This window comes from Sus scrofa, chromosome 18 (genome assembly GCF_000003025.6).
Source record: "Sus scrofa isolate TJ Tabasco breed Duroc chromosome 18, Sscrofa11.1, whole genome shotgun sequence".
Classification (NCBI taxonomy): Eukaryota; Metazoa; Chordata; class Mammalia; order Artiodactyla; family Suidae; genus Sus; species Sus scrofa.
This window is the reverse complement of record NC_010460.4, coordinates 54,742,496-54,756,368: the sequence shown is the minus strand read 5'-3', so window position 1 is coordinate 54,756,368 and position 13,873 is coordinate 54,742,496. Positions and strand designations below refer to the sequence as shown.

Sequence of the window (13,873 nt, the reverse complement as noted above, 5' to 3'; positions counted from 1 at the left end):
CCCCGGCTTCCACTTCCCACTCTTGGTTTTGAAGCCGCAGGCCGGCCGGGTCCTCATTCTCTCTTGGACAGTGGCCAGGCCCCCTACCTGCGCTGTCCTGTGCCACGTGTCCCGCTCTGTTCTACAGCGGAGCTTCCGGGCTGCTCTCTCCTTAGGACCTTCTCCCACAACAAGGAGCCCGTTTGGGCTCTTCGGAGTTGCCCGCCCCCGCCCCAGGAAGCGGTCCCATCGGTCCCAGCACGGGGTCGGCCCGTTTGTGCTCGTCCTGCCCTTTCAGAAGACAACCACCACTGCCCGAAGGCGTTTCCACCTCCCTACCGCCACCTCCGAACCCACTCCCGCCCCCTGGGGGGTGCACGCTCCACGGGCAGGATCAGCAGAAAGGGCTCGGCAAGGCGGCAGGACTGAGGAGGCTGCAGGGGAGGGGAGGAGGAGGAGGAGGAGGAGGAGGAGCTGAAGGCGCAGCCGGGACCACTTCCCACTGACGGGGCCCAAGCGCAGACGCGGCCCTGGCCGCCAAATCTTCTAGCCTTTCAAAACAGGAAACCCAAATGTCCTCCGGAAATTTCCCAGGGTTTAATGTTGGCAAGTAATTCTCCCAGACTGAAGCACTCGAAAAGCTGAGTGTTCTCTGCAAGCTGCTCATCTGCAACTTCTACTCCAGGAATTTTTAAATGAAGAAATGGAGAAGGGGCTCAGAGCTGCTCTGTGCGTGGAGGTGACTTCCCAGAATCCTTAGCAAACCCTCCAAGCTGCCCCAGACTGCTCTGCTGGTGGGAATTAAGATCCAGAGGGCAGGAGTTCCCACTGCGGCTCAGCAGTAACGAACCCAACTAGTGTCCATGAGGACTCGGGTTCAATCCCTGGCCTTGCTCAAGGGGTTAAGGATCCAGAGTTGCTGTGAGCTGTGGTGTAGGTGGCAGAAGCGTCTCAGATGTGGCATTGCTGTAGCTGTGGTGCAGGCTGGCAGCTGCAGCTCAGGGTCTACCCCTAGCCTGGGAACAGTGCAGCCAAAAAAAAAAAAAAAAAAAAATCCAGAAGGTATCACCCACCAGGCAGAACCCAAACAAATCCTCATTAACAGAGTGATGCCAGCTTTCTGGGGTGAATTTGGGGAGAAAAAGCAGCCAAATCAGTTTTATAGCCACCCTCGGCCCCTGCCCATGGACGTAGATTCTCAATGTCCTAAACGAAAGTCCCCACTCCCAGCACAAGCTCCCTCCTCCTGCTACTCAAACCCTCGAGGGCCCCACAGCCCCGCTTGCCTCGCTGCAGCGGTGCCCGCCCACACCCGGCTGCCACCGACCAGAGTATTCTCTAAAAGCTGCCCGCTGGGCGGGGCCCTCCCAGTGACATGTCCCAGAGACATCCCAGACAGATGTACCCTCCCCGTCACCTCGCCTCCGCTGTAAATTCCAGTGCGGGTGCCCCGCGGTCAGTCCTGACTACCCTCGACCTGGTATTTTCCTCGCATCGTGTCTCCTTGGTAAGGCTGGGCCCCAGCCGCCTGCAGGCAGCGAACTCCACAGAGGCTGGAACCCTCTTCTCTTTCTCTTGCTCCTTCTCTGCACTCGCTGGGACTCCCAGGAGTCGCCTGGGAAGTACGGACGGACGAACCGCTGTGGCTACGCCCACTTTGCACCTGTCTTCCCCCAGCGAGATTAGGCCTAGTGGCGTGTGAACGTCCTACAGGACTCTGTTTTAATGAGAGAGGAGAGCACAGCGTACCCTCCCTGGCTGATGCCAGTGACGCAGCCCCTCTCCCCTGTAATGACAGAATCTACATAAGCGCTAAGCCCCCCATTGATATGAACAGCTTTGTTTCAAAGTCCTTGAGAAACTGGCCATTGGGCGACAGATGTTTAGTTCTTCTCACGGTAACAGGAGCGCCTTAGACAAGTCGTGGGATGGGCTGCAAGTGGGGGGTTCTTGTGTAGGGAGAGGAAGAGAAAAACCTTTCACCTAAGTCGGAGGAATGAGGGACAAACGGCAGGGTCAGCTCGCAGGAGAGGGCTTCACTCCAGGCAGGACGGAGGGGCACTTGGAAGTCGCCACCATCCCCGGCCAGCCGTGTTGTCTCCAGCCTGGAGCAGGCGTTCTTGTATCCAGAGATCAGGAGCCCGGGCCAGGGTGGCGGGGGGCGGGGGTGTTCATTCTCCAGCTGTTGTGTCATTTCCCTTGATAAGTCCTAAATTGACCGCGTTATCTGGCACCAAAGGAGCCTTCCTGCAGTAGGCATTTTTTATCATGCGCCCTTTCAGGGGACAAAGCTGTCTGTGTCACTAAACTGCTACTGGGGGGAAACAAACCACAACGGTGTTCTCGCAGCTTCATCAGCAGGCTCTTCCGAGGGGCTGATGTGAACACAGGAAATCAGGCGACGTTACCATCTGTGTAACAGTGCCGTGGTGACCGGGGATGGAAAATGCAAAATACTGCCTTTTTCAGGGACGATTTTTAGCACTAAAGAGTCCGATTAAGACACTTCAAATGGACACCTCTCCATCTCGGTATCTTTGCATGATATCGGAACATGTCTATGGGCAAAATGGAGCGCCGTCCCCCGAGCCAGGGCCTGGCCGTTGATGGTTACAGGCCCTAAGGAAGGCGCCCTCGCCTTGTGGAAGGGGGACCGTGGGCTAGCGGTGGCTTGATCTGGGCTACAGCTCTCTCGAAGGAGGACGTGTGGCCATGTAATGAGTTGAGGATGGGGGCCTGTGTGCCTCACTGGGGAGACAAGGAACATTCGACCCTGGCTGCCCCACCGCTTGGCTGTCATAAATGCAGCCACTTTCTGCTCAACCGGGATGAACCCATCGTACCCAGATGTGCGGTGACGTATTGATCCTATTTTTAAACACATCTCCACAGATCCTCAAACGGCAGCGGGTGAGGTGGATGGGGTTAATCTGGAGGAGATCCGAGAATTTGCCAAAGCTTTTAAAATCCGGCGCCTGTCCCTTGGCCTGACCCAGACTCAGGTGGGCCAGGCTCTCAGTGCCACCGAGGGCCCCGCGTACAGCCAGTCGGCCATCTGCAGGTAACCCGTGCCCGCATGCTGTCACCTCTCCGGGCCGGCCCGGGCCTCCTTGTCCTCTCGGCCCGGCTTCTCTCCTTCGGGTGGGCAAAGCTGGAGGGTTAGAGTGTGGGAACGGAGTTCGGGGTGGCTGTGTGCTGGCACTGCTGATACTGATAGAAATGGAGCTGCTCAAGCAGACTTGGGGACCTGGCTTGATAACTCCTGTCAACTCGCAAAGAGCTTCCGAGGCGGTTTCACTGGAAATACCCCGCCCTGGGCCGAGGCCTCCCCCTGGACCCACCGTCCCATGCGGGGCCTCTCTTCTAGAGAGTGGCCTCTGTGAAGCTGCCAGTCCCAGCTGGCGCTCATGCTCCCGCCACTTCTGCTCAGGGATGGCTGTCTGGTTGGTGCAAGCAAACTCACCTTAAAAAAAAAACAACAAACTTAACCGTCTTGTGACCACGAAGGAATTTTGTCAACTTGCCTTTTGCCAGACGCAACTTTAAAAGCACATTCACTTTTCCAAAGAAGCGGCTGCTTGGCTGCTTTCCGCAGCTCAGAAAAGGGCAGGGAGCATTCGGCCTAAGCTCGCCTGCTCCCTCCCCAAGTTCAATAAGTAAGTGACAGAAGCCGGCCTCGGTCTGTTCGAGTTGACTGGGTCAAGCCGCCAGAAGCGGACCCCGCGCGTGCATGTGTGTGTTGCACTAATCCCGAGTTTATGCATGAGGTAACAAAGGCACTTGGGTAAGAGCTTTTTCCTCCTGGGCAATGTCTTAGGAGTCCTCCTCCATCAGGAAAATCCAAGGAACCAACTCTAAACTCATTTAAGTGGATTTTGTTCTTGGTGATCCATGAAACGCTGTCTTTTTATCTGCTCTTTATACTTTGAATGTATTCCCCAAAGGACGGAAGTGCGCTTTCCCTGCAGTTTAAGACTGAGGTTATAAACGACATCAGTAGGGGCAGCGGCTTGCGGCTCACATTTTGCTCAATGATTTTCCATAAAACCCACTGATTGCTGTTAAATACAAAACGCGCCGTGGGATCCTCGCGCTTGTAGGGTCCCCCTACTGCTTTTTCTTATAAGATACCTCCCTGTAGAAAATAACCTTTATTCAGTCTACACAAGGATGCTACTGCTGGGAAATTTGTTTCAAGGCTTGTATATGTTATTCCAAACGACATGTGCAGAAGCCTCAACACTAACAAGCAGCATCAAATGATATGAATACCGCTGCTCCTTGCTGGGAGACATTAATTTGGTTTCATCTCCACAGCCTTGTGATAAAGGCAGCCACAGGTTTTTCAGTTGTTGCCCATTTGCTGTTGTTGCTAAAATCCTCTATGGCTTCTTTTTAGCCCTAAAATGTGATTTCCTTTCGGAGGTTTAAGCGCTCGGGTTTTCACTAACACACATAGTGTTCCTGGGCATTCCCACTCAATGATGCTGATTTCTCAAATCTTCCCCGGGGAAGCTCAAAAACAGCTACGGCTGAAATGAAAAGGGACCTGGGGGATTCACTATATAACGGAATATGTCAGATGCCCTGACTATTCGGCCTCCCCCTAGTTTTCTTTCTTTCTTTCTTTCTTTTTTTTGGCTTTTTAGGGCCAATCCCATGGCATGTGGAGGTTCCCACGCTAGGGGACGAATCAGAGCAGCAGCCATGGCCTATGCCACAGCCACAGTAATGCCAGATCCGAGCCACATCTGTGACCTACACTGCATCTCACAGCTACCCCGGATTCTTAACCCACTGAGGGGGGCCATGGATCAATCCCGAATCCTCATGGATACTAGTCAAGTTCTTGACCCACTGAGCCGCAACAGGAACGCCTCTCTCTAGCTTCTAGTGCTTCAGTGGGGTAAGAAAACAAAAATGGAAGTCGTAAAAGAGACCAAGACCTGACAGTGGGGAGTTCCCCTCGTGGCTCAGTGGAAACGCATCTGACTAGTAACCATGAGGACGCAGGTCCGAATCCTGGCCCAGATCAGTGGGTTAAGGATCTGGCGTTGCCCTGAGCTGCGGCGTAGGCTGAGTACTTGGCTCAGATCCCGAGTTGCTGTGGCTGTGGTGTAGACCAGCAGCCACAGCTCCGATTTGACCCCTAGCCTGGGAACCTCCATATGCCGTGAGCGCAGCTCTGAAAAGCCAGAAAAAGAAAAAGAGGTCTGACAGTGGAAAAATTCCAGTGAAGGTAAGGGTGGGAAGGAATCTGCATTCGAGCCCGCACACCCTGGTGTCACTTCTTCCTTATTAGCTGCAGCAGCTCCCGCTGCTGCCTTGACAAGTCCCTCCTCATCAGAGACCCAGGAAGAAACACCAGCAGCACACTGGACCGCCCATCACAAACGCTGCCCCTCCTCCACTGTGCCATGATGTCATAAAGCCTGCTGTCAGGCTGTTCAGAACTTAGCTTCAGCACTTTCACTGCGAAGGACGATAAAACATGGTATACAGCAAATCAACACAACAATGAGGGCCTTGGGGGGGCTGGCCACGAATGCAAAGCTCATGAAATGATATTAAATAATGAATTCGTTTTATACTGAAAGCAAAATGTACTTCTTTCCTCTTTGACCAGCCAAAAGTTGGGTTTTTTTAAATAAACAAATAATTCCTTCAACTATACGTGGGAGGGAATGCTATGGGAATCCCATTAAAATTTGATACTATTTGTGCTGCTTATCACAACATAAGATATCTAAAATGCAGTGCTAAAAATAAGATTAATGTACATAAAGGAAGCCTACCCTTTTGTGTCCTTTTGCAAGCATCCTTATAAAACACACTGTGACTAGAGCAGGTTCATTTTAGCACGAGGAAAACAGTCTATTGCAGTAAGGTGCACTCTGCAGTCAGAGGGTTGTTTTTCAACAGCACTGAACTTTCAAAGATGGAGGAGAACTCTGTGCAGCCCACGCTGTCATCCTGGAGGGCTGTGAATTTGGATTTCGAATAAACAAACACACAAATAAAAGGAATTGGTACTTCTGGGTATTTCCTTGAGAGTGAGTACGGATTTGATATGAGGCTAACCTCTGAAAACCCTGTATATCACTGTCCAAGATGCTTCGTATTTTTTTAAGTCAGTGTGGCAAAGAATTGCTGATGGCAGTTGATATATAGAAGACCTCATTTACAGAAAATGGTACCATTCAAGTACAGTTTGCAGATATAGCACATTAAACGCAGCTTGATACCCTGGTGCAAAAGCACACCATTACACTGGACGGCGAGGGAAGGCAGGAGGTCGCCCCAGCACATCCAGGGAGGGGTGTCCACAGTAATGACGATGTGTCCAGCTGTTTGAGTCCAATAGTAAAGGAGCAAGGGGCTGTGTCGTACCCGAAACGGGAGCAGGTTGTTAACTTACATACGGTGAAAATTGTTTGTTACCAGGGAGAGAGAGAGACAGGAGGGGTTGAGGGGAGGGAGAAAGATTAAAATGAGCCACAAAACAGAGATGAAAAGAGAACCATAAAAAACCGTGTCCCAGTTGCCAGCCCTGATGATTATAATAGAGAGAACATTTTTATCACCAAGTCAATGGGGGGAATTTAAGGAACCCAAATGGGAAACATAAAAAGACTCCATTTAAATGGAAGAACATGACAGCCGGTGTCTTTGATGTCACTTCCTGGCATTAATTTCTGCCTAGAGGATTCTGCAGTGTGGGGGGAAGGGTGCTGGGCTGGTTCAAATCAAAGCCTAGATCTCTAGCGTCTCCAGGAAAAAGATCTGCGAGGTGTTTCGTTTCCATCGTGATGGCTGGCGTGTCGTGCTGTCTCCATCCTTGCTCACCTGGTCCGTGTGTGGGTGTGCGGGCTGCATGCGGGGGCATGAAGCATGCGGGGGCCGGGGGACGCTGGCTTGAGCGGGGAGGCGGGGGGGATGGGCACCTTGCAGCTGGCTGCTCATCCGGAGTGAACTCGCTCTGCCAGTCAGTCAGGCAGGCAGGCAGGCAGGCAGGCGGCCCACCCTGGCAGAGGACTCAGTGTAAGACTGTTCTTTCTCAATTCTCCCCCCAGACACACCATCCTGAGAAGCCACTTTTTCCTACCACAGGAAGCCCAAGAGAGCACTATAGCTAGCAGTCTGACAGCCAAACTGAACCCTGGCCTTTTGTATCCTGCCAGGTTTGAAAAGCTGGACATCACCCCTAAAAGTGCCCAGAAGATCAAGCCGGTGCTTGAGCGGTGGATGGCTGAGGCTGAGGCCCGCCACCGAGCAGGTATGCAGAACCTGACCGAGTTTATCGGGAGCGAACCGTCCAAAAAGCGCAAGAGGCGCACCTCCTTCACGCCCCAGGCCCTTGAGATCCTCAATGCTCACTTTGAGAAGAACACACACCCCTCGGGGCAGGAAATGACCGAAATTGCCGAGAAGCTGAACTATGACCGGGAAGTAGTTAGAGTTTGGTTCTGCAATAAGAGGCAAGCCCTGAAGAACACAATTAAACGCTTAAAACAGCACGAGCCGGCCACGGCAGTCCCTCTGGAGCCCTTAACAGACTCGCTGGAGGAAAATTCCTAAAGAGATGCCCACCTGGAATCCGAAAAAAAAGAAAAAAAAATCTGCAGAAACTAAACTCCACTCTTGGGACTTCATCCCCTAACCCCTCAAAAAGAAAAAAAAAAAAAATTACACTAAAAATAAATTTTAAAGTAGCCCCCATCATCACCCTTGAAAGTAAAAGACTAAGAAATCTACAAGTGGACGGGGTGGATTATACGTGTCCATTGGATTTTCTCCAGAAAAGGAAAAAACAATTTTTTTTGAAAATTTTTAAACAAGGAATACACGACAGTGCAGGTGTTGGGGGGATAGTCCCCTCCCCCACCTGTCTCCCCAAAGCCAGTTTTTTAATGGACTTAAAGCAAACCAAATAACCACATACTTTTTTCTGTATATTATGAAAAATATGAACACATTTTAAGGAAAAAGAAAAACAACTAAACCAAAAAAAAAAAAAAAAAAACTCACAAACAACAACAAAACCCACAAAAACTTTTCTCTGTTCAAAGCGAATACAAGCCTGCCCCCTGGAGGAGGGACTGCGGACGGCACTCCTTCAGGGTCCCAGTGCTGATTCACTAGAAACCTATTAACCAAAGTCAGAAACGCCACCACCAGTCTCCTCTTTGCGTGTCAAGTTGTGTTCCGAGTTTTTACCCTTGTACTTTCCGGGAAAGCAGCAAGCCTGGCTTCTCCCATCCTCCCCCTCCGCCGTCACCACCTGCCGGCTGGGTGCCGCTGCTCAAGCCATTCTGGGAGGCTCCCTGTCGCTGGGGGGGGGGGGGTGGCGCGCGCGTCGTGGTTTCCCTTTGTGTGGGGAGGGCGTCCCGGAGCGTGTGCTTGCTTCTCACGTGTGACGTGTGGGTCTGAGAAAAGGGAACGGAGCTGGCATTCCGCATCCTCCTCTATCGCGCCCGCGCCCCTGGGCACGGCCGCCAGGGTCTGCTGGGAGGCCGCAGCGCGGGACGGGGTCTTTTCCACTCAGACCCCAGGGAAATGCAGGAGAGACTCCAACATAACTAGGGCTTTGCTCGATGGACGGTCGACACTGGCATAAGCTGCAACTGTGCTCCCTGCCCACACCGGAGCGTGGGATTCTTCTCCGTCTGCTGGCCACGGCCATGGAGAGCTGACCAAAACTAATTTTGTAATATAAACATAAGCTGCACACTTGGTTCGATGCTTACATCTCTGTTATGCTTCTGTGCAAAGCAATTTCTCTCAGAAGTCTGATAGCCAAAGAAATGTCTCGCGATTTCAGTCAAATACACACACAGCATGCACACAGCCACACACACAGACAAAGAAAACAGGCCAAAAAGCGGGGCTGGGCTGTGGGAGGCCGCCTCGCAGCCGTAAACCCTGTCTTCTCTGCTCCCACTTTCATTCCAGGAGCCCCAGCAGACTTCTGGGGCGGGGGCTGATTACTCTTGCGTTGTATGAGTGGAGCCGAAAGTTCTCGCAGACGCATTAAACAACTGGAAGTGCACCTGGGTTCTTGAGGGGACAGGAAGTTCTAACAAGAACGTGCCTCCACTGAAAGGAAAAGCACTGAAGTGGCTTATCAGACACAGAGGATAGCCTTCACTCTTAGAACTAGGGGATTACTGCACTTTTCAAAGTACCTTACTCCAGAGACCCGTGGGCCAAAATAACCTAATAAGCCAGGAAGAAAGGCAAAGATGCGAGGATGGCTGTGCAGGTAAACACTCGGCACCTGCCCTGGTCTTCTGCGCCGAGAGGCAAAAGGCGTTGCGTTACAGGAACAGGCAAGAGAGGATGGCAGTCTGCCTCCTGCTGAGATGCAAATACTCCGGAATAAGTAATTCATAATTAGTACTATCTAGAAGTAAATCGTGAGAGGAAACAAAACAAAACAAAACAACCTCGAGTTGCCCAAGTGATCAGAAACGCCATCGTTTTCCCCTAACACACTCCCTCCCAGTAGGGACCTGAGGTTCTTCTGCTGGCCCCTGTGCTGGTGGCGTCAGTGCAATGGTGTGACTGTCCCCACCCTTCGTCCCCTCCCCAGATGATTCATACAGGAATCAGGAGACAGACCACCAGCAAGGAGAGTCTAAAGTGAAATCCTGCAAGTCGAACCAGTTGCTTGCACAGGGGTTTCCATTTGGCCAGCCTGATGCCGACTGGACCACAGCCAACTTGACCTCCTGTGTCACCAACATCCCGGTACCCGCTTGGCCAGCTCAAAACAGCACAAACACCACCAACCCAGAAATCCGATAATGTACTGATTACACAGATTTTGTATTCTCCTAGGACCTTCTCCAAATTCCATCAAGAAAAGCTCCCCAAGAAGAGAAGTTAACAAGATAAAATGTGATGGATGCTAAATGTTTAAACACATGCCAGCAGCAGTTACATAAGGCCCGCTCAGTTCAGAGATCTATAATTGGGAGAGTATAACTAGAACAGTGAAAATATAAAACAAAAGTAATCTTCCAGAGTGGAATAAAATCACACCTTCATCCCACAGTCATAAAACCATTCACGTGCAGTGATTTTTTTTATAGTTTTATAATTTTGTATTGTTTTATAAATTATTTATAAGGTGTTGTAATGCTTCTTATATTAATTTTTTACAGATAAATTTTTTGCTACAAGGCATAAAAAGGTGCCTGAACAGATTCTTAGGAATATAAATTACACTGTGTAACTTGTAAGTCTTTGGGGCCACACCTACCGCCTCATTTACATTTCTTATTTCCACTTGTAAACAACTTCATATGCCAGCAGCATTTCAGTGTTTTTATGTTTCCATGAACTGAAGGTTAAGGTTGCCACTTACAAAAAATAAAAGCCGTGTCAGGCATAACATGATTGTATTTCAAGCTTCGATATTTTTCTTACATATCTTTAAATTATTGTCGTCTTCATCTTCTTCATTGCTTGATGAAAAAGAGAAAATGACTGATGTTATATTTTACACTTGTGGGTTCATTTTCTTTTTCGATCAAAAAAAAAAGCATTGTGAACAGTTAAGAGTTTTCATTGCATTGCAAGGTTTTTGGTTTCTTTATTTTGTAAATCACACGATACACATCCACACACACACACACTCACTCACTCATGCACACACTCCACAAAAGAGAGAACATAAAAACAAAAGGAGCTAGGGAAAAAAAAAAAACAAAAACAAGTAGAGGCGTATCAAAGAACTCAAGCTATAACCAAAAAGAAATTGTAAAATGCCTTTGCTCATCTTCTCTACGCTGGACCAAAGCTCAGTATTTGTAGGTATATGCACATTGTATAGCTATGGCTAAATGTTGCTGACAATCTTGCAATACTAAACTGTTACTATTTTAAGAAAAAAAAAAAAGAAATACAAACTGTTCATCAATGTTTTACCTCAGCACTCTACTTGTACCCAGTTAATGACCAAGCTTAAAAAAAAATGGAGAAAAAGGAAATTGAGTTTCATTTCAATGTTTGACTGTAAAATGTTTGGATAAGATTTTGTAATGAGCTTTTTGTCACGTGATTTGCTTGTCTTCAACTTGAAATTATGTGAGGCACATTTGTTTCTTTGTTGTTAAGGAAGTGATTTTGTTTTTTTGTTTGGTTTTTTTTGTCCTACGTGCTGTGATTCAGACTGGCCACCGGGTCACTGAGGAGGCACCACAAAGACAAGCTGCTTCTCTGTGCCCTGAGCAGCAGCAGGAAGGAGGGCGGGGAAACAGACTGGGTTGTTTTGAAAAAAGCATCATGACAACGGGTTGACATGATGGACTTGTGACCAAGAAGCCAAACTGGATATTTAAAAGCTCCTTACTTGCTCTGACATTGAAACCAAAGCTGATTTATCTGCACAGGTTGCTTAACGTTTTGAAAAAAAAAAAAAACTGACAAAACTGTACTTAATCTAGAGCAATATCTGTACGGTCAGTAAAGCTGCACTTTGTGTATTTCTTAACAGCTTCAGATCTGTCACTTTTAATTTGTACCATGAAAAATAAACAACTGTTTGACATGAGCTTCTAGGCGAAATGTGTCTTGAACTCAGACATTCTGGTTAAGTGGTGAGCATGTAAATGAGCATGTTCATTTGTGTTAAGAAAAGGAGGGTTCACGACAGACTGGTTAATACCATGATTATTTTAACTTTTCAAATACTAAGGGAATTAGGATTCCTTTGGTTGCAAGTTACAGAAATCCCAAGTCAAACTTGTTCAAACAAAGTCTTAAAAGTCTGGTTGGTGGGAGTTCCGTCAGTGGTTAATGAACCCGACTAGTATCCATGAGGACGCAGGTTCCATCCCTGGCCGTGCTCAGTGGGTTAAGGATCCAGTCTTGCCATGAGCTGTGGTGTAGGTCTAAGACATGGCTCGGATCTGGCGTGGCTGTGGCGTAGGCTGGTGGATACGGCTCCAATTTGACCCCTGGCCTGGGAACCTCCATGTGCCAAAGCTGCAGCCCTAAAAAGACACAAGAAAAAAAAACCTGGGTGATCTCTAGGTAATAAGAAACGTTTGCTACGGTTACTGCAAGTACAGAGATTGTGATTCTAATTTAAAAGACTTACTTCTTTTTTTTTCAGCAAGACGTTCCCACGTCCTTTGGAATGAGTAAATCACATAACATGAACTCCTTCCTCCTGCCCACAGGTAGCAGCACCGTCTAAATGCCAAAACTTTCCAGAACATGCAGTCACAGGCATGGCATGACTCAAGAGTAGCAAAAACAGTGAATTCCCGTTGTGGTCTGTGGTAACGAACTCAGCTAGTGTCCATAAGGACACGGGTTTGATCCTTGGCCCCGCTCCGTGGGTTAAGGATCCAGCATTGCCGAGAGCTGCAGTGTAACTTGCCAGTGCAGCTCGGATCTGGTGTTGCTGTGGCTGTGGTGTAGGCTGGCAGCTGCTGCTCCACTTAGACCCCTAGCCTGGGAATTTCCATTTGCAGCAGGTACAGCCATAAAAAAATAAAAATTAAAGAAAAGAATTTAAAAAATACAGATTCTACTGCCCTCATGGGTAGGGAAAGACAAAGCAGTCGTTTTCAAAGGTTTCCATCTAAGATACCCTAAAAATATTCTGGGCTAAGGTCTTGCCTAATATACCTATTATTATGAAATACGTTTGGCTTAGGAAACTCTGAAATGTCTTCTTTAAAAAAATAGCTATCATTTAAATTCAGTCATTCAGTATTGTACAAATATCTGCTAAGCACTTTGTATGTGCCAGAAACTTCTATGTGCTGGGGACTCAGAAATAAAATGAAGCCTTCAAGAAACTCACATTCATTCTGCAAAAGCAGTGGTGTTTCCCCAGAAATGAAAACCATCCCATGTTTCTTGTACCACAATATTTTACAAATAAAATACATTTCAGAATTAAATTGATGGAAAGCAATTCTGAAGCTGATTTCAAAGCAGTAAATGAATGGGGAGAAACAGCCTTGGCCTACAAGACAATCGCCAGTATCTGTTTTAAACTATTTCAGAAGCTGTTCCAAAAAGAAATGTCTGCTAAACCAACCGCATATACATAACCTGATCAGTGTCACGTATGCAGGTTGATGAGTGTAATCAAAACTCTACAGGGGGAGTTCCTGTTGTGGCTCAGCGGTAATGAACCTGACTAGTATCCACGAGGATGCAGCCCTGGCCTCACTTAGTGAGTTAAGGATCCAGCACTGCCATGAGCTGTGGTGTAGGTGGCAGACGCAGCTCATATCTGGTGTTGCTGTGGCTGTGGGGTAGGCCGGCAGCTACAGCTCCAATTCAACCCCTAGCCTGAGAACCTCCACACGCCACGGGTTCGGCCCTAAAAAGACAAAAAACAAACACAAACAAACCAACCCTCTGTGGCTGGAAAGAATTCCGAAGCAGTCTATCACAAAGTAGTTGAAACCAGCTCCCCACGAACACACAGAGGCCCAGAGTCCTCACTCATTGTTCTGCCCTTTGAAGGGAGTCCAAGAAATAGCACTTCTGCACCATTTACCTACTGAACCACGTGGACAGTCCTGGCCGGGGAAGATGACACCCAAGGCGGTTTTCAGTGTCACTGGACGAAACTGAAACACACATGCCACACTTCTCTGTTGTCTAAGATCAGGTCATGGACATAAGGTACCCTCTCTTCTCAGCAGCCTTTCTCCGCTTGCCTCCTCCTCGCTCACGGCCCCATCTGTCAGCCCCCGAAGCAGAAGCCTGGGAGTCATCATGATCTACACACACACACACACACACACACACACACACACACACACACTCAGAGCAAACTGCCCAAACTGGCAATTCTGCCTCACGAGTCCCTTGTGACCCCGTCTCTTGTCTGCATCTCCCCGCCCCGCACTGCGCTGTTCAG

The 13,873-nt window shown here is 48.8% G+C and overlaps 1 protein-coding gene across 3 annotated transcripts in view; it reads left to right on the top strand.

The window, feature by feature from the left end:
• The window catches only part of POU6F2 (POU class 6 homeobox 2), a 486,796-nt gene extending 475,260 nt beyond the window's left edge, over positions 1-11,536 (top strand). For 2 of the 3 annotated variants that reach the window (XM_013985842.2, XM_021079084.1), the window contains exons 9-10: positions 2,872-3,040; positions 7,053-11,536. In XM_013985842.2, the coding sequence (XP_013841296.1) occupies positions 2,872-3,040; positions 7,053-7,557 (674 nt within the window). In that variant the 3' untranslated portion in view covers positions 7,558-11,536. The remainder of the gene's footprint in view (positions 1-2,871; positions 3,041-7,052) is intronic. The other variant, XM_021079083.1, reaches the window with a different exon arrangement.